The following is a 21,594-nucleotide window of genomic DNA, read 5'->3' as shown; positions in this document are numbered from 1 at the left end:
CTGCTGTTGGATTATATATTTGCCAATAAGGTAGTTACTTTTCTCCTTCCATTTTTGTTGTATTGCTTCCCTCACCTTTTGTTTGCCATTCCTTTCCCTTCTGTTCTCTAGAAAGAATATGACATTCTTATTACTAGGGAGGAAATATTTCTTTTTATTTACGAAGCATGAACTTAGTGTGATGTCAATGGTGATTTTAGCTCTTAAAAGATCTTTTGAATCATGAAAGAGAACTATTGGAGCAAATAAAACTTTACATATTTTTTATTTGAAATTCCTAAATGATATGGAAAAATAAGCAACATCTCCTCAGTGGCAGTATTTCATACGACAAAAGAAGACATCTGAGATCCTGTTCCAGTTGAGCCCCATTTAATAAGTGATTTTGTCATTTGTTTCTTTTTCCCATAGGGAGAAGAAAATTGAAGGACTGAATTTTATTAGGTGCTTAGCTGCTTTTCATTCTGAAATATTGAACACAAAGTTGCATGAAACAAATTTTGCAGTGGTTCAAGAGGTAAACTTATTTTTCAGCTGAGTTAAGGATTGTTTGGATAAGAAAGAATAAATATGCCATGTTAATTTGACCTTTAAAAAATATCTCTGGGGGTGCCTGAGTGGCTCAGCCGTTAAGCGTCTGCCTTCAGCTCAGGTCATGATCCTGGGGTCCTGGGATCGAGCCCCGCATCGGACTCCCTGCTCTGCAGGAAGCCTGCTTCTCCCTCTCCCACTCCCCTTGCTTGTGTTTCCTCTCTCGCTGTTTCTCTCTCTGTCAAATAAATAAATAAAATCTTTAAAAAAAAAAAAAAAAAAAATCTCTGTACTAGGGGCGTCTGGGTGGCTCAGTCGGTTGAGCATCCAACTCCTGATTTTGGCTCAGGTCATGATCTCAGGGTTGTGACATTGAGCCCCACATGGGGCTCCACACTGAGGGTTGAGCTTATTTAAGTTTCTCTTTCTTTCTTTCTGCCCCTACCCTCCTCTTGTGCTCTCTCTCTCAAAAAAAAAAGAATACCTCTGTACTAAATGATATAAGTAGGCTTATAGGGGCGCCTGGGTGGCTCAGTTGGTTAAGCGACTGCCTTCGGCTCAGGTCATGATCCTGGAGTCCCGGGATCGAGTCCCGCATCGGGCTCCCTGCTCAGCGGGGAGTCTGCTTCTCCCTCTAACCCTCTTCCCTCTCATGCTCTCTGTCTCTCATTCTCTCTCTCTCGCAAATAAATAAAATCTTAAAAAAAAAAAAAAAAAAAAAAAAAAATTGTTTAAAAAATAAGTAGGCTTATATGTAGTTACAAGTAGTTCCTATATGGGGCTCCTGGCTGGCTCAGTCAGGAGAGCATGCAACTCTTGATCTTAGGGTCATGAGTTCGAGCCCCACATCAAGGATAGATTTTATTTAAAAAAAAAAAAGTAGCTCATACCTTACTTTGCAACTTTTAAAAATTTTTATTAAATGTTAATTTTTAGGACATAGATAATATGTATTAAAACATGTTACTTTAATAGTAAATTTGGTTTCAAGGTCATTATTACTGATTTTCTTTCAGAATATCAGCAAAATGTACATTTTGGAAATTTTTTTTAGGTGAAAAATTTACGCTCTGGAGTTTCTCGTGCTGCTGTGGTCTGTTTAAGTGATCTTTTCACTTACCTGAAAAAAAACATGGATCAAGAACTAGATACTACAGTAAAAGTTTTGTTGCACAAGGCTGGAGAATCAAATACATTTATAAGAGAAGATGTTGACAAAGCACTGAGAGCTATGGTCAGTAATGTAACTCCTGCACGTGCAATTGTTTCTCTTATCAATGGAGGACAAAGGTAATATTTGAAATAATCTTGATATGTCCTTAAACTAAAAATACAATTGTTTGCAGTCTGGGATGTAGGAAAAACACAAGCAAACTTCAGTATTATTTTAGTCGAAAAACAAATAATTCTTATGTGATAAACATCATATTAGGTACAGAGCATACAAGGAAAATAATGCTGTTATTCTCATAATTTTACTTATATTCATAGATCTGGAACTAAATAAACGTCAGTGATTATGAGTTTTGTTTTGTTTTTAACTTCTTGGGGATGGGTAACTAATGTAATTTGTCATTTTAGTTTCCAAGGATGATTGTTGAGGGTTAGGAATAGTTTAATCATTTAACTTTAAAGGTATGTCTTTGGTAAATAGTTCATACATCAACTTTGTTTCAATTGATCATGTTTCCTTGTAGCCATTTACACATTGCAGTAAGGAGATGTACAGCCCAGCACTTATCAGATGTTGTGGGATTTATGGAACCAGAACGTATTTTATCTGGAACAAAGGATATGGCTGACCGGATATTACCAGCTGCTGCCAAGTTTGCTCAGGACAGTTCACAAGAAACCAGGTGAATAGCTGCCAATAATATTTGCCGTATCTGTTAGGATAAGGGTTAAAAGTAGGCAGCAAAGGTTAAAAAAGAGTAAACATTTTTTCTAAATGGACAAGTGGGATCCCCAGGGATTGGTGCTGGGACAGATGGACTTATTTAACCAATTTGTAAATGATCTTGAGGGAGTGCACAGTGAATTCTCCAAATTTACAGATGACACTACATACTTCTGGGTAGTGAGATGCTATGTCACAGGGATGAACTGCATGAAAACGGCACAAGACTATATGAGTGGGCAGAAAAGTGGCAGAAGAACTTCATTGTGGGCAAATGTAAGGTAATGCACTTAGGGGAAATGATATATTTTCCAAGCAAACAGGTGAAATCAAGGAAATAGGTGCACATGAAAAATACAGGAAGCGAAATGGATAACATATTGTCTCCTGAAACATGAGATAGCTGCACTTAGAAAATCCCATAAATTTCTGATTGCTGTACTTGAAGAACAATTCTATGAAGGTTAAGAGAAAAATGACAAAAGAATTAAGATGTGGATGGTACATTACTGTATTGGTAACTTTTTTTTTTTTAAGTAAACTCTGTGCCCAACCCCAACATGGGGCTCGAACTCACAACCCCAAGAGCAAGAGTCACGTGCTCCATCAGCTGACCCAGCCAGCTGCCCCTTGCTGTATTGGTCACAGAAATTTTGGATATAGTCAAGAGCCTAGGTTCAATTCCTAGCCCCAATCACTTTTTGCCCTTAAGCAAATTACCTAACGTCTGTTAGCCTAAGTTTTCTCGTATGTAAAATTAGGAAGGTGGGACTAGGTGATTGATAATGTCCCATATAAAACCTAAAAATTTATGGCAGTTACATATGAAGATAGATTAAAAGTGGGAGGGAGGGTCCTGAGTTCATAGAGACTAAAGTAAAGAAGGATATAAAATTGGGGCACCTGAGGGGCGCCTGGCTGGCTCAGTTGTTAAGCGTCTGCCTTCAGCTCAGGTGATGATCCCAGGATCCTGGGATCGAGACCCAGGATCGAGCCCCACATCGGGCTCCCTGCTCCGCGGGAAGCCTGCTTCTCCCTCTCCCAGTCCCCCTGCTTGTGTTCCCTCTCTTGCTGTGTCTCTCTCTGTCAAATAAATAAATAAAATTAAAAAAAAAAAATTGGGGCACCTGGGTGGCTCAGTCGTTAAGCACCTGCCTTCGGCTCAGGTCATGATACCAGGGTCCTGGGATCAAGCCCCGCATCAGGCTCCCTGCTCGGCGGGAAGCCTGCTTCTCCCTCTCCCACTCCCCCTGCTTGTGTTCCCTCTCTCACTGTGTCTCTCTCTGTCAAATAAATAAATAAAATCTTTAAAAAAAAAAAAGGCTATAAAATTAACATTTTAAGACAAATGTATCCATGACTTTAGGTAACTAGAGTTAATCTTATGGAAATCATTATACCAGAAGCTAATATAGAAAGTCAATGTATTCATTTTCTATTGCTTGTGTAACAAATTACCACAAACATAGTGGTTTAAGGCAACACAGACTTTTTTAGCTTACTGTTCTTTAAGTTAGAAGTCTTGCATGGCTCAACTGCTTTCTCTGCTTGGGGTCTTCCAGGATTATAATCAAGGTAATGATAATGCTGAGCTCTTATCTAGATGTTCTATAGAAGAATTTGCTTCCAAACTCATTTTGGTTGTTGGCCAAATTCAGTTGCTTGTAGTTATAGGACTTAGGTCTCTATTTCTTTGCTGGTTTTCAACCAGGGTCCTCTCTCAGCTCCTTAAGGTCACCCGAATTCCTTCTTGTGCAGCCCCCTCCATGTTCAACCCAGCAAAAGTATGGTGAATCCCCCTTGTGCTTAGAAGCTCTCTGATTTCCTCTTCTGCTACCAGCTATAGAAAGCTCTCTGCTTTTAAGGACCTGTATGATTAGATTAGGTCCACCCAGAAAATCTCTGTATCTTAGAGTCAACTCTACCATATAACATAACATAACATAATCCTGGAAGTTATATCTCATATTTACAAATTGTAGGTATTAGAGCAGTCCTGCTCTTTGGGGAGCCATTTTGGAAGTTATGTATACCACAGTAAAGTTCAAAACAATTTAGGCTTTGGATCATAATAAACTAGTTAGGGACAAAAAAAGATTCATAATGGTTGTTGTATATACATCTTAACCTTTCCTTAATGACATGGTAATTCTTCTAATCCATTTTGTCATTTCTTATTTGAAGTTTTAAAATTATAAAATGGTTACAACTTTATAGTTTTACTATTTCTCACATTTAGTGTCCCTATTGCTTGTTTACTTGTTTGTTTTAGCCATTCTCATATCATTAAGGCCTGTGATGGACCTACAGTCCTTAATGTTCTGGGCTAAAAGTTATAATCATCTTTGAAACTATAACTGATTATGAACTACTTATCAAGGGGTAACCTTATTCTGATTCTGAGGAGAGAACAGTAATTTTTATTTTCTGATACTACCTACCTCCCTTTCTATAATTCCATTACAGTTGAAGGAGCCTGATTGATACACATACTCCTGAGATCATTCTGTACCTTCTCCCTACCTTGCAAGACTTGCCTTTTCTGGTTCATCCTAGTCCCATATATTCCAAGTTGTAAGAAAAAGCATAACTAATTAATTTTAGGGCCAAGCCTCTTTGAAGAATAGTAATATGGTATAATTATAAGGTACTATAAGATCCCTCTATCCAAAAATATCTCCAATACCCATGATATCTGTGGTTCTATCACAATGATATCTTGGCTTAAGGTTTTATCCTAAAAAGAATTATTTTTTAAAAAAAGAATTATTTTTAAATTTATATACTACCATTAAAAAAAAAACTTAGTTTGGAGAGCATTACACATTCATTATATATCATCCATGATTTACCAACTAACTTTGGGTATGTTTTAGGTAGCAGAGAATAGGTTTTTGAAGATTTGGAACCCAGATAGGTTTTGGCAGGGGGGAAAAATAGTGAGGGTAAGAAATACAGGAAATACAGAACCTAGGGAAGGTTGACTTAGGTCAGAACACCTTTCACCAGCAACCTTTTGCCCAGTGAGCAAGGAGCCCAGGATAAAGACAGACTTCTTCTAACTCACAGTTCTGCCAAATACCAGCCTTGATATGGACCCAAGGGTGCCTGAAAAATAGAATTCAAACATTTGGCTCTCCAAGAAGAGATTTGAAGATCTGAAGCTATAGTGTTTTTTAAAGGTTAGGGACAACAATAGCCCAAGTGTGGTAAGAGCCGTGATGCCCTTCAAACAGACGAATAGATAAAGATGTGGTCCATATATACAATAGAATATTAATCAGCCATCAGAAAGGATAAATACCCAACTTTTGCATCAACATGGATGGGACTGGAGGAGATTATGCTAAGTGAAATAAGTCAAGTAGAGAAAGTCAATTATCATATGGTTTCACTTATTTGTGGAACATAAGGAATAGCATGGAGGACATTAGGAGAAGGAAGGGAAAAAATGAAGGGGGGGAAATCAGAGGGGGAGACGAACCATGAGAGACTGTGGACCCTGAGAAACAAACGGAGGGTTTTAGAGGGGAGGGGGGTGGGGGGATGGGTTAGCCCGGTGATGGGTATTAAGGAGGGAACGTATTGATGGAGCACTGGGTGTTCTACACAAGCAATGAATCATGGATCACTACATCAAAAACTAATGAGGTACTGTATGGTGACTAACATAACATAATAAAAAACAAAAAACAAGAAAGAACAGGTGAATAATCCAGAAAAAAAAAATAAAGTGGGTTTTTTATAAACCAAAAAAAAAAAAAAAATAAAGGTGAGGGACAGGAGAATGTTATACTCCAGTTCAGTTAGTATAACTACATTTCAGTGGCTTGTTTAAAATAGGGATGACAGGGGCGCCTGGGTGGCTCAGTTGTTAAGCATCTGCCTTCGGCTCAGGTCATGATCCCAGGGTCCTGGGATTGAGCCCCGCATCGGGCTCCCTGCTCGGCGGGAAGCCTGCTTCTCCCTCTCCCACAACCCCGCTTGTGTTCCTGCTCTCACTGTGTCTCTCTCTGTCAAATAAATAAATAAAATCTTTAAATAAAATAAAATAAAATAGGGATGACAATCTTGATATTGACAGGTTTTTTCTATTAAAAAAAATTGCATCTAAGGATAGAAACTGAGTTTATTAAGGTATATAAAATTATTTGCATATCTCTCAAATGTCCATAGGTACTATGGTCGAAAAATGCTTTTCCTTATGATGTGTCATCCAAACTTCGATAAAATGCTTGAAAAATATGTCCCATCCAAAGATTTGCCATATATTAAGGAATCTGTTAAAAGCTTACGGCAAAAGGTATGTGGAAAAAGTTTAATTTGTAAACATCTTTAAAAGCAAAGTACAAGGAAGGTAAAGGTGGAAGTAATTGCTTCTATGATTATTTCTCTGTTAATCATTCCGAATATAGCTACAGTAGCATTTCAACAACAGCAGTTGAAAAACTTGGAGTAGACATTGGTAGTGTCAGTAAGTGCTTATTGAACAGAAGCTTGATATTTGGTAGAATATAGTGTGGTTTATTGGAGTTATAAGACTTGGATTTGATTCAAGACTTGGGTTTGAGAATTAAACAACTATATAATATTAGGTACATCACTTCATTTCTTTAACGTGAATTTTTTATTTTTATAGGATAAGGATAGTGATGTTCATCATGCTTGGTTCCTGCTTTATTTACCTTGCATATTCCACTATTAGAGTTCCTATCACACTGCAGAACATTGATTGGGAGCTCCTTGAGGGGAAGCCCCATTTATTTAATCCCGGTAGATAATGGGAGATTCAGACATGTCTGTAATGAGTAACTGAGGGAATATCAAGTAAAATAAAATGTGAAAAGTAACTTATAAAAAGTAATCCATTTTTTTTTTGCAAAAATATGTTTAATAATGTAGAATTTTTTTATGGTAATTTATGTTACTCCTCACTGCTAATCTTGGATAAAGGATTCATTTATGAAAGGACAGTATTTCAAAGATGTATGGCAATATACATTTTAGAGCATTTTCTTCTGCTTATTGATCTTAAAGGCTTTAGCTTAATTCATATAGAAATAATTAAAATAACCATGTAAATAATTATCTTACTGAACTGAGGTGGTTTGTATTTGTCAGTTCAAGTACAAGTATTTTTAAATAGTTCTTATCGACGTGTTTATTCTCATCCTAGTGTTGCATAGGAATTCATTATTTATGTAATGTGTTCATATTTTCTCTGTAGATTTTAAGGTTTAAGAGTAGTTATAAAATATAGCATATTAATTTTTAAAATTTTATTCAACAGTTTTACCCAGCCAATATAATTTCCTATTAGTTGATCACATATTTGGTTAATTTATTACTAATTAGAAGGTATTTTATGTATTGATACCCTTTAAAGCATAAGCATAGCTGATTATTAAGATGTGTTCACTTATAAAAAGATCAATAATGACTTCTATGAAAATTACATTGTATAAATTATTTCACTTAACTGGTTTTAAGACTTTTATTACACTGCCTTTCTTTATATTACTTAAAGGGCTTAGGAGAGATACCACTAGATACTCCTTCAGCAAAAGGAAGACGATCTCATACTGGCACTGTTGGAAATACAAGGTCATCATCTGTTTCTAGAGATGCTTTCAATTCAGCTGAAAGGTAGGATCATTTGGTAGTCCACATCATTAGATAAATTACTCCCTAGTGATAGTAGTCTCTTTTGGATGTTTTTATGAACTATCCCAGGGGTATTTGTCAAAACTTAATGGAGTTTTAAAAGTTGGTAAGAACTTAGAAAGTGTGAGGTAATTATACTTAATAAGACAGTTATATATTCACAGCAACTCGCTTTTACATGCACTTAACATTATTAAAGCTTTAGTGCTATTGAACTTGTCAATATTAGGTCTGTGTTGGACAACTCTGATTAATTTTGTTTTAATTTTTAGCCTTTACTTTTCCCCCTTGATTATAAAAGTAATATATAATTATGGTTAGGGGAAAAAAAAAACAACTTTAGAAAATCCAAACATTAAAAGAAGAATTAACCAATCACCCCATAGTACCACCAACCACAAAAAGACTACTCTTAAAATTTTTATAAATATAATTATGTATATAATTTTGTAACCTGTTTATACTGTTTAACATGTAATAGATTGATTATATAATTTTTTTTAAATATATTTTTTTAGGGGTGCCTGGGTGGCTCACTTGGTTAAGCATCTACCTTCTGCTCAGGTCATGATCCCAGGGTCCTGAGATCAAACCCCATGTTGGGTTCTCTGCCCAGCAGGGAGCCTGCTTCTCCCTTTCTCTCTGCCTTCTGCACCCCCTGCTTGTACGCTCTCTCTCTCTTTCTGCAAATAAATAAATAAAAATCTTTAAAAAAGAAGAAAACGAAAGAAAGTTGTCCAATTTCATTCTTTTGCATGTTGCTGCCCCGTTTTTCCAACACCAATTATTGAAGACACCATCTTTTTCCCATGGAATATTCTTTCCTGCTTTGTCGAAGATTAGTTGACCCTTTGGTTGTGGGTTCATTTCTGGGTTTTCTATTCTGTTCCATTGATCTATGTGTCAGTTTTTGTGCCAGTACCATACTGTTTTGATCACTACAGCTTTGTAATATAACTTGGAAGTCCAGAGTCATGATGCCTCCAGCTTTGCTTTTCTTTTTCAAGGTTGCTTTGGCTTTTCAGGGTCTTCTGTGGTTCCATACAAATTGTAGGGTTGTTTGTTCTAGCTCTGTGAGAAATGCTGTTGGTATTTTCATAGGATTTGCATTAAATGTGTAAATTGCTTTGGGTAGTATAGACATTTTAACAGTCTTAGTTCTTCTAACCCATGAGAATGGAATGTTTTTCCATTTCTTTCTTTCTTTTTTTCTTTTTTTCCATTTCTTTGTGTCATCTTTAATTTCTTTCTTGGGTGTTTTATAGATTTTAGAGTATAGATCTTTTACCTGTTTGGTTAGGTTTATTCCTAGGTATCTTATGGTTTTTGGTACTATTGTAAATGGGATTGTTTTCTTAATTTCTTTTTCTGCTGTTCATTATTGGTGTATAGAAATGCAACAGATTTCTGTACATTGATTTTGTATCCTGCAGCTTTACTGAATTCATCTATCAATTGGCAACTTCTTGTGGATTTTTTTGGGTTTTCTATATAAAGTATCATGTCATCTGCAACTAGTGGAAGTTTGACTTCTTCCTTGCTAATTCGGATGCCTTTTATTTCTTTTTGTTGTCTGCTTGCTGAGGCTAAGACATCCAGTTCTAATCTAAATAACAGTGGTGAGAGTGGACATCCCTGTCTTGTTCCTGATCATAGAGGAAAAGCTCTCAGTTTTTTCCCATTGAGGATGATTTTAGCTGTGGGTTTTTCATATATGGCCTTTATTATGTTGAGGTATGTTCCCTCTAAACCTACTTTCTTGAGGGTTTTTATCATGAATGGATGCTGTACTTTGTCAAATGCCTTTTCTGCATCTATTGAAAGGATCATATGGTTTTTATCCTTTGTTTTATTAATGTGGTGTATCACATTGATTGATTTGTGAATACTGAACCATCCTTGCAGCCCAGGAATAAATCCCACTTGATCATGGTGAATGATTCTTTTAATGTACTGTTGGTTTCAATTTGCTAGTATTTTGTTGAGAATTTTTACATCCATTTCATGAGAAATATTGACCTATTGTTCTCTTTTTTAGTGGAGACTTTGTCTGGTTTTGGAATCAGGATAATGCTGGTCTCATAGAATAAATTTGGAAGTTTTCCTTTCTTTTCTATTTTTTGGAATGGTTTGAGAATAGGTATTCACTCTTCTTTAAATGTTTGGTAGAATTCCCTTGTGAAGCCACCTGGCCCTGAACTTTTATATCTTGGGAGATTTTTGATTACTGATTCAATTTCCTTGCTGGTTATGGGTCTGTTCAAATTTTCCATTTCTTCCTGTTTCAGTTTTGGTAGTTTAAATGTTTCTAGGAATGCATCCATTTCTTCCAGATTGCCTGACTTGTTGGCATATAATATTCTCTTATTATTGTTTGTATTTCTGGGGTGCCTGGGTGGCCGGGGCTCTGCTCAGCGGGGAGTCTGCTTCTCCCTCTCCCTCTGCCCTTCCCCCCTGCTCATGCTCACTCTCTTTTTCTCTCTCTCTCTCTCAAATAAATAAAATATTTAAAAAAAAATAACAGTTTGTATTTTTTTGGTGTTGGTTGTGATCTCTCCTCTTTCATTCATGATTTTATTTATTTGGGTCCTTTTTTTTTTGATAAGTCTGGATAGGGATTTATCAATTTTATTAATTTTTTCTGAAAACCACTGCTGCTTTCATTGATGTGTTCTATTGGTTTTTTAGTTTCTGTATCATTTATCTCTGCTCTAATCTTTATTATTTGCCTTCTGCTAACTTTAGGCTTTGTTCTTTTTGTAGCTCCTTTAGGTGTAACGTTAGGTTGTTTATTTGAGATTTTTCTTGCTTCTTGAGGTAGGCCTGTATTGCTATATACTTCCCTCTTATGACCGCTTTTGCTGCATCCCAAAGGTTTGGGACCATTGTATTTTCATTTTCATTTGTTTCCATGTATTTTTCTTATTTCTTCTTTGATTTCCTGGTGACCCACTCATTGTTTAGTAGCATGTTGTTTAACCTCCATCTATTTGTGGTCTTTCCAAATTTATTCTTGTGGTTGACTTCAAGTTTCATAGTATTGTGGTAGGAGAATATGCACGGTATGATCTCAATCTACTTATACTTGTTTGGGCCTGATTTATGACCTAGTATGTGATCTATTCTGGAGAATGTCCCATGTACACTTAAATGTATATTCTGCTTTAGGATGAAATGTTCTGAATGGGGGCGCCTGGGTGGCTCAGTCGTTAGGCGTCTGCCTTCGGCTCAGGTCATGATCTCAGGGTCCTGGGATCGAGCCCCGCGTCGGGCTCCCTGCTCCGCGGGAAGCCTGCTTCTCCCTCTCACACTCCCCCTGCTTGTGTACCCTCTCTCGCTGCCTCGCTCTGTCAAATAAATAAATAAAATCTTTAAAAAAAAAAAAAAGAAATGTTCTGAATGTATCTGTTAAGTCCTTCTGGTCCAGTGTGTCATTCAAAGCCATTGTTTCTTGTTTATTTTCCGTTTAGATAATCTGTTCATTGTTGTAAGTGGCATGTTAAAGTCTCCTACAATTATTGTATTATTATCAATGAGTTCCTTTATATTTGTTATTAATTGTTTTATATGTTTGGGTGCCCCCTAGTTGGGGGCATAAATAGTTACAATTGTTAGATCTTCTTTTTGGATAGCCCCTTTATTATGATATAGTGCCCTTCTTCATCTCTTGTTACAGTCTTCAGTTTAAAATCTAGTTTGTCTGACATAAGTATTGCTACTCCGTCTTTCTTTTGATATCCATTTGCATGATAAATGTTTCTCCGTCCCCTCACTTTCAATTTGCAGGTGTCTTTATGTCTAAAATGAGTCTCTTGTCCTGCCTTCTTTTGAATTGATTGATTGAGGTATGTGTGTGTATATGTGTGTGTGTGTGTGTGTGCGCGCGCATGTCTGGTTTTTGTCGTATACCCTAAGGTATATTCACTGTTATTTTACTATCAAATCCATTTTGTTTTAAATAACAAAAAAGCCATCTTTAAACACAAGTTTCGGTAATTATTATTTTTTTTTAAGATTTTATTTACTTATTTGACAGAGAGAGACATAGTGAGAGAGGGAACACAAGCAGGGCAAGTGGGAGAGGGAGAAGCAGGCTTCCCACCTAGCAGAGAGCCCGATGTGGGGCCCGATCCCAGGACCCTGTGATCATGACCTGAGCCGAAGGCAGACGCTTAACGACTGAGCCACCCAGGAGCCCCATAAGTTTCAGTAATTAGATGGCTTCTTGAAGTGTTCTTTTTTACTCTTTTCATTTATTCACCTTTTATGTATCATATACTTCTCAGTTTAAATATAAATTTAATCTTCTATTTTTCTCATTGTATAGAATTAATCATTTCACAAATTAACCTCAGATCGATTTATTTAAGCAAATTAAAAATAATGAATACGGCGCCTGGGTGTCTCAGTTGGTTAGGCGACTGCCTTCGGCTCAGGTCATGATCCTGGAGTCCCGGGATCGAGTCCCGCATCAGGCTCCCTGCTCGGCAGGGAGCCTGCTTCTCCCTCTGACCCTCCCCCCTCTCATGTGCTCTCTGTCTCTCTCATTCTGTCTGTCTCAAATAAATAAATAAAAAATCTTAAAAAAAAAAATGAATAGATACATCTAACTAAGATCTACGTTGTAGATCACCATCTTGTGTCTACTTTTAGGATGATCCTGAGTCATTCATTAATCAGTGCTCTTAAGACAACTTCAGCACCATTTTTAATACTGGTAGTCAGAGAAATGGTAACTGGCAACTCTTACCATTGTCTTTAAGACCTGTCAGTTTGAGGGCACCTGGTTGGCTCATTTGGTTAAGTGTCTGCCTTTGGCTCAGGTTATGATCTCAGGGTCTTAGGATTGAGTCCTGCATTGGGCTCCCTGCTCAGCAGGGAGCCTGCTTCTCCCTCTCTCTCTGCCTCTCCCTCTCCCCTCTGCTTGTGCTCTCTCTCTCTCTCACAAAAATAAATGAAAATCTTAAAAAAAAAAAAAAGACCTGTCAATTTGCATGACACTTTAGTTTCAAAGGGATCATTCATCTGCTATATTGAGTCACCCCTTTATAACAATAAAAAACAAGATGCTAGTAATAGTAAGTCATTGAAATAGTAAGTCCTGCTAGAGTCAAGATTTTAGTTCTCTCATGCAAATTCACATGGATAATTTGAGTTAACATAGCAGGCCTGAGACTATTTTTGGAAAATCTTACTTACAAGGTGAGCCCCGGTTGGCATCTGGGAACTAGGATTTAAGGAGGATTGCCACTGTTCCTTAACTGATAAGAATAGTTTACTGTACCACAATTATTTGGGCAAACAATGTGGTTTATGCTGAAGACCTGCTTTCCTTCTGGGAGCCTAGAATTTCAGTATATCCTAGGCAGAGGACCAATCATGACCAACTCCCAGTAAAAACCTTGAGCATTGAGGGGTGCCTGGGTGGTTCAATTGGTTAAGCATCTGATTCTTGCTTTTGTCTCAGGTCATCATGATTATGGATTGAACCCCAAGTCAGGCTCTGCACTCAGTGCGGAATCTGCTTCAGATTCTCCCTCTCCCTACTGCACATTCTCTCTCTCTCTCTCAAATGAATAAATAAAATCTTAAAAAAAAAACAAAAAAAAAGCCTGAGCATTGAGTCTCTAATAAGGTTCATTGGTAGACAACATTTCAGATGTGTTGTTACGAGTTGATACTGGAGTAATAATAAATTTGTCTTGTGTGATTCCACTGGGACTCTTGGAAGCTTATATCTAGTTTCAACCAGACTTTGACCCCTGCACTTTTTCCCTTTGCTGATTTTGCTTTGTATCCTTCTGTAATAAATCTTAGCTGTGAGGAGAACTACATGCTGAATCCTGTGAGTCCTCGTAGCAAATCACCAAACTCAGGGGAGATTTTAGGGACCCCCAACACAGGTATTGTGGCTCTGGGTTAGATCACTTTGTGAATTTTTGAAAAATAAATATGTAATAAGAACTATTTGTTATGTTTATGTTTCTTATAGGAAATTAATAATGAAATTAAATTTACCTTTCTTTGACTTTAGAGAAGTAACTGAAATTCATGACATCACCAGAAAATCAGTTCCCCGCAATTCCTTAGAAAGTGCTGAATACATTAAAGTCATAACCAGTTTATTAAATGCAAAAGATTTCCGTGATCGCATTAATGGGATTAAGCAGCTTTTATCGGATACTGAAAACAATCAAGAACTGGTTGTTGTAAACATTGTGAAGGTAATGAACTGTCAAAATTAATTTTCATTTTCAATATGTAGCTAACAGCTCATTAGTATAAGAAATTGCCCTAAATCGGGCGCCTGGGTGGCTCAGTTGGTTAAGCGACTGCCTTCGGCTCAGGTCATGATCCTGGAGTCCCGGGATCGAGTCCCGCATCGGGCTCCCTGCTCAGCAGGGAGTCTGCTTCTCCCTCTGACCCTCCCCCCTCTCATGTGCTCTCTCTCTCTCTCATTCTCTCTCTCAAGTAAATAAATAAAATCTTTAAAAATAAATAAATAAAAAGAAATTGCCCTAAATCTTAGTACCTTACATGTATTATTTTAAAATGTTAAAATTAGAAGAATAGATTGCTTAGGTTTTGCTGTGTTAAAAGCATTGTAGAACAATTCAAAGTAATTGGGAAAAAATTAAAAAAATAGCTGCTTACTTGTCTGAATTCTCCCACTAGGTGGTAACTTCTTGAAAGCTCTGTATTCTCAGAGCTCTTGGAACCTGACATTCAGTAAATTAATGTTGCGTGAATCAGTAAATATTTTAAGAACCAGGACATTTGGGGCGCCTGGGTGGCTCAGTCGTTAAGCGTCTGCCTTCGGCTCAGGTCATGATCCCGGGGTCCTGGGATCGAGCCCCGCATTAGGCTCCCTGCTCAGCGGGAAGCCTGCTTCTCCCTCTTCCAGTCCGCCTGCTTGTATTCCCTCTCTCGCTGTGTCTCTCTCTGTCAAATAAATAAATAAAATCTTTAAAAAAAAAAAAAAAAAAAGAACCAGGACATTTAAGAGCTCGATATTACTTAAGAATAGATACTAAAATTTTTATATGTAGATTAGAAATCTTGTACATACTAATTTATATACCAACCCCTAGGAAGATAATAAGCAATAGAAAAGGAGATAGTAATAAATGAACATAGATGATTTATGCTTCTTCAGTGTTAGTTCAGTTAATTCCATTGGTAATTTATTAACTAAATTCCATTTAAAATTTGTATTTCTATACATTAAACTTGGCCAACATACCATAACTACTCTTAATTCCAATAGTGCTGTCTCTTAATTTTGAGTAAAAATAAATCTCTTGGGAAGGCTATTCTTACCATGAAAAATTTTATGTATATATATATTAACTTTCATAGTTTTTATATTAGATATATATATATATATATATTAGCCTCACATATATATATATATATATATATATCTTAGCCTCACAGAATAGCTCTTCACTCACCTGTTGTGACTAAAGATTTGCTTATCATTCCCTTAATATATCTTAAGCTTATGAAAGTTAAGAATTCTAAAGAGTAAGGAATAATTGTTAAAGTAATCAGGTTAAGAGGTAATAATAAAAATTTAACTCTGAACTTTCATATAAAATTCTCATAAGACACTTAAACTGAAACTAAATCAGATCTCTACAGTAAAACTTACATGTCTAATTGTTATGAATAGTGATAAAAATAGAAACTTTTCTTGAGTTCTTAGAGTTAGCTAAGCTAAATTGTACCTTCCAAAACATAGCATTTTTATCCCATTTACAGTAAGCCAGTCATCTTCCTACCAAGCTAAATTTTTCAGCCTTAATTTATTAGTATGTCTTTTTGGGTGATCTTTGAAGACTTGTCTTTTTGCTATAAGAAGATTTGAGACTTAGATTTAACATCCAAATTTATATAAAATTCCTATTATCTAAGTTCAGGTTAAATAAGATGTTGTGTGTATGTTTTTAAACAGTATATTAATAGGATAAATACTATAGAATGCCAAAAAGAATTTAAATAGCTATAAACATTATTTCACTTTAAATAATTTACCAATTTACTTTCAGATCTTTGATGCTTTTAAATCTCGACTTCATGATTCCAATAGTAAAGTAAATCTGGTGGCTCTAGAAACAATGCACAAAATGATTCCTTTGCTTAGAGACAACTTATCTCCTATAATCAACATGCTAATTCCAGCAATAGTAGATAACAATCTGAATTCAAAGAATCCAGGCATCTATGCTGCCGCCACAAATGTTGTTCAGGCACTGAGTCAGCATGTAGGTAAGAAATCTTTACTTTGGCACTCAAATTACTTTGACTTTACTTTTGTACTTTCTGATTCTACACGTTTTTTTTTATAATGTTGAAATCATAGTCAATATTTGTCATTTAATGTTGTGATATTCTCAGTAATATTTTAAATTATTTCTAGAGATTAAATATGTCCCATTAAATTGACTTTATCTTCCTTTATTTTTGACTTTTCAGTTCCTTTTTTCCACCTCAGTCTCACATCTGATGCAAAATTGACTTAAAATGGATCTTAGGTTTAAATGTAAAACTTCACTGTAAACTTTTAAGGATAACATAGGTAGAAATCCTTAGGACCTGAGGGCTTGGTGAAGAGTTGTTAGCGTGACACTAAAAGCATGATCCATAAAAGCTGATAAATTAGACTTCATCAAAATTAAAAACATTTGCTCTGCAAAAGACCCTATTAAATACATAAAGAGAAATACTACAGATTGGGAGAGAGTATTTGCAAACCACATATATGAGGAAGAATTTAGAGTTTATAAAGAACTCTCAAAACTGAATATTAAAATAAACAATCAATTAAAAAATGGGCAAAGGACATGAAGAAACATTTCACTGAAGAGAATATATGGACGGCAGATAAACACATGAAAAGCTGTTCAACATCCCTAGTCATTAGGGAAATGTAAAATTCAAGTTAAGACCATGATCACTACACAAATATGTTAGTCTGTTAGGGCTGCTACAACAAACTACTACAGACTTGATGGCGTGAAAACAAACTTTTATTTCTCACAGTTCTGGAGGCTGGAAAGTTCAAGGTCGAGGTGCCAGCAGATTTGGTGTCTGGTGAGGGTCCACTTTCTGGTTCCTAGATGGCCCTATCTTCTGTTTGTGTCATCACATGATAGGAACTTTCTAGGGCATCTTTTATAAAAGAGTACTAATCCCATTCATTTATAAGGGCTCCATCTTCATGACCTAATCATCTCCCAAAGGCCTCACCTCCAAATGCCATAACAATGGGGATTGGGTTTCAACATATGAATTTTGGAGGACACAGACATTCAGGTTATATATAGCAAGTATTAGGACAGCTAAGATTAGAAAGAGTGACAACACCAAACGCTAACAAGATTTCAGAGAAACTGAATCTGTGCTACATTGCTGGTGAGAATGTAAATAAAACGGTGTAGGCACTGTAGAAAATAGTTTGGCAATTTCTTAGAAAAACTAACCTGCACTTGTCATATAACCCATCGGTTGCATCCATAGGCATTTATTCCAGAGAAATGAAAACTCACTTCCATCCAAAAACCTGTACACTATTGTTCATAGCTGCTTTATTTGCAATAGCCAAAAACTGCAGACAACCTAAATGTAATTCAGTGGGTTAATAGTGAAAAAATTTGTGATACCTCCATACCGTAGAATACTACTTAGTAATAAAGTAGTATTATGGGGGCGCCTGGGTGGCTCAGGTTGTTAAGCGTCTGCCTTTGGCTCAGGTCATGATCCCAGGGTCCTGGGACTGAGCCCTGTGTCAGGCTCCCTGCTCAGCAGGAAGCCTGCTTCTCCCTCTCCCACTCCCCCTGCTTGTGTTCCCTCTCTCGCTGTCTCTCCCTCTGTAAAATAAATAAATAAAATTTTTTTTTTTTAAAAATGTAGTATTATGGATACACACAACAATTTGGATGAATCTAAAGGGTATTATGCTGAGTGAAAAAAGACAGTCCCAAAAGGTCCCATGCTGTAGGATTCTGTTTGTATAACCCTCTCAAAATGATAAAATTTATGGATGGAGATGGAAAACAGGTTAGTGGTTATCAGCGTTTAGGGGCAGCTAGGGAGGAGGGGTTGGATGTGACTAGGGAGATCTTTGTGGTGATAGAATAGTTCTGTATGTTAATTGCAGTGATCGTTACACAAATCTACACATGTGATAAAATGACATAGAACTATACACAGGTAGGGGCACCTTCTGGCTTAGTCGGTAGAGCACGTGACTTTTGATCTCCGAATCATGAGTTCAAGCCCCACATTGGGTGTAGAGCTTATAAAAAAAAACTCCAAAAATTAACAAATATGTGAATGATGCAGATGAGAACTATGCACATGGACTGTATAAATGTCAAATTCCTTATTTTGATGTGTACTATAATTATGTAAGATACAACCTTTGGTGAAACGTACACAGGACCTTTGCAACATCCCATGAATCTATAATTATTACAAAATTAAAACTTTGAAAAAATCAGTAAGGACAAAAACTACCCGCAAAACAATTTTTTTTTCTATTTTTGTTTGTTTTTGATAAACCTATATTCTATTTTTTGGAATAAGATGCCAGGGGATGGGCAATTCTTTTGCTTTTTTATACCATATGATAGCTCTTTTAATACTCAGAGGTATTTTTATATCTTATTTGCTATAAGAATATTATTCTATTAAGGTTTTATAAATAATGTTAAGTAGTGATTGCATAGATTTAAAAATTTTTAACATTTGCATTCATTTGCATGAATATATTTTCCTTTCAATTCTATGTAATGGAAAAATAAGATCTCATAATTCTTTATATGTCTGTATTATTCTTTTTGTTTAGACAATTACTTACTTCTACAGCCATTTTGCACAAAAGCTCAGTTTTTAAATGGAAAAGCAAAACAGGATATGACTGAAAAGCTTGCTGGTAAGTATTTTTTAATTGCTATTTCTAAAGAAATATTTTATTAACTTAAGGATAAACTGATAGGCATTTCAATTTAATTTTGGGATAACTACCAAATTCAATATCATTACCCACAATGTAGAAATAAATTGCATAATCATCCATATGAGAACCTTTTAAGACTTTTACCCCCCAAAGTTTTTTTTAAGAATTTTATCCTTTTTTTTCCCAGTAAGTATTTTAGTCTTCCTGTCAGTAGAAATAATATAGAAAAAATAAAAAGACATTAAAGTCAATTTGGTGCACTTGGAAAACCATTTCAAATGATGTGTTTGATAAAAGGTCAGTGAGTTAAAAATGTATGTTTTTATTTAACTACATTTGGAAAACATCTAGATGAATTTTGGGTTTAATTCCTGTGTTTACTACTTTTGCCTGAACTAAGTTGTCATATATAGAATTCTAATACTTAAAGATACCTTCTTTGGGAGGAAAGTTTCTGACCCTACTTTTCTTTAAAATGCCTGACATTTTATGACAAATGGCATCAGGAAGAAGCTTAGTATATTTTGTATGCTTTTTAATTAGCCAAACGTGAATTTATTTTTTTGGAAACTTCACTATTTACTATATTTTTATGTTTCAGATATTGTTATGGAACTTTATCAAAGGAAGCCCCATGCCACAGAACAGAAAGTGTTGGTTGTTTTATGGCATCTCTTAGGGAACATGACAAATAGTGGCTCTTTGCCTGGAGCTGGAGGAAATATACGAACAGCCACAGCTAAATTATCAAAAGCACTTTTTGCACAAATGGGTCAGAATCTGTTAAATCAGGCTGCATCCCAACCACCACATATCAAAAAGAGTTTAGAAGAATTGCTCGATATGACAATATGAAATGAATTATGAATCTTTGATGAAATATAGTATGATGAAGAAAATTGTTTACATGATGACAAATGGAACTTTTTTAAAGTTACATTTTCAGTGCCTGCACTTCTCATCTGGTAAATTAAGTCAATGGCTATTTGTATTTGCAGCCAATGAATACACATCTGCCCTATATCAACCCTACCACTTGTACCCATCACACAAAAACCTAAAATAATTAATATAACCTAATATTCATGAAATCTGAGGTACAAGGAATTAATCCAATTATATTATTTTTGAGGAACGTCCTGCTCATTTGCACTATTCTATAAGAAACCACAATTCATTGCCCTGTATGTACAATTAGATTTGTAATTAAAAATATACTTTTTATTATGTAATCATGTTCTGCTATGTCTCATTTCTCAGCCTTATTTTATGAAATGAAAGAAAAGTCATTGAACTATGTTATCACAAACTAACTGTTGTGTGCTATTTGTGAAAAACATGTATTTCTGAAATCAGTCTGCTAATATGATTGTGCAGTATTAGCTTGCTTTTGCTATTGTGTTAATGTGATATATATGCTTACCATTTGGGTTAAATCATCTACATCATTGTGAAATTTAACAAGTTATAATGAAGCATGATGACCAAAGTTTAATGCTTAAACATTTTAAATGCACGTTAAAGAAAACGTGTTGAATGTAACTTACCTATTTTTGTTTGCAAACACTAAATTTTATTTCTATATGTCCCAACATTTATAAAGGTGTTATTTTGCTGCCCAGTTGTGTAATTCTCAAAAATAGTGCCAGGTCTTCTATAGCTTTTCTCAGAATTCTTGGGCTATAAGTACTGTATGCATCATAAAAAGAAAAGGAATGTTATAAAAATAAAAGGATTTATTTCTGTAGATGTGTGAGAGGTGTCCTATTTTTCCACCTTCCAAATATGTTAAAATAAAAAATATATATATTATAATATTGACCTTCACTTGGTATACTTGATATAATAATGACCTATCTCTATTGACCTAACAATAGACCTGGGTTATAGTTCTAGCTTTAGAGGAAATTAGCCATATGACCTTGGGCAAGTCACTTGCCAGGTCTGGTTCTTAGTGTTCCAATCTCTAAAATGTGAGGACTAGACTAGGTGATTTTTAAGGTTCTATCTTGTTCTAAAAATCTATGGTTCTGTGTCATAGTTTACTCAATGATCACTTTATTACAGTTGTGAACTATCCTCATTCTTTTTCATTTCTTGTGTCACTGAGTGGTTTTCTGATGTATTTGGCTTCATTTTAAATTGTGATTCTTTGTATTACTCCAGGACAGCTGTGCAATAAAAGGGGTTTTACAGCAATTTGAAGCTAAGCTTAATGGAAAGTAAAGACTTGGTTACTTTTTCTGTTTGTAGGTACTGTAACATATATTCATAGTTACATACATGCTTTTTTTAAATGCTTTATCTTTTCTTCTAAGTGTATTTTATTATGTTTCTATAGTTTAGGTCTGAAGTAAAGGACCAAAAAGTAAATATTTTTGGCTTTGTTAAGCTACAGATTGTGGCATATTCTTTGTTTTTTGTTTTTTGTGTGTGTGTGTGTGTTTTCATAACCCTTTAAAAATGTATAATACATTCTTAGCTCAGGTCAAACAAAAACAGACCTCTTGCGTAGTTTGTCAGCACCTGGTTTAGACTC

At 35.5% G+C, this 21,594-nt stretch overlaps 1 protein-coding gene across 2 annotated transcripts in view; it reads left to right on the top strand.

The window, feature by feature from the left end:
* The window catches only part of TOGARAM1 (TOG array regulator of axonemal microtubules 1), an 81,795-nt gene extending 60,993 nt beyond the window's left edge, over positions 1-20,802 (top strand). Inside the window, exons 12-20 of one of the 2 annotated variants that reach the window (XM_044918427.1) lie at positions 412-517; positions 1,586-1,821; positions 2,229-2,387; positions 6,605-6,731; positions 7,956-8,074; positions 14,127-14,316; positions 16,144-16,363; positions 18,945-19,031; positions 19,657-20,802. In XM_044918427.1, the coding sequence (XP_044774362.1) occupies positions 412-517; positions 1,586-1,821; positions 2,229-2,387; positions 6,605-6,731; positions 7,956-8,074; positions 14,127-14,316; positions 16,144-16,363; positions 18,945-19,031; positions 19,657-19,910 (1,498 nt within the window). In that variant the 3' untranslated portion in view covers positions 19,911-20,802. The remainder of the gene's footprint in view (positions 1-411; positions 518-1,585; positions 1,822-2,228; positions 2,388-6,604; positions 6,732-7,955; positions 8,075-14,126; positions 14,317-16,143; positions 16,364-18,944; positions 19,032-19,656) is intronic. The other variant, XM_044918428.1, reaches the window with a different exon arrangement.
* Positions 20,803-21,594: the final 792 nt, after the last annotated feature.

This window comes from Neomonachus schauinslandi, chromosome 9, assembly GCF_002201575.2.
Source record: "Neomonachus schauinslandi chromosome 9, ASM220157v2, whole genome shotgun sequence".
Lineage (NCBI taxonomy): Eukaryota > Metazoa > Chordata > Mammalia > Carnivora > Phocidae > Neomonachus > Neomonachus schauinslandi.
The sequence above is the reverse complement of the archived record's forward strand: the minus strand, read 5'-3'. Positions and strand labels throughout refer to the sequence as shown.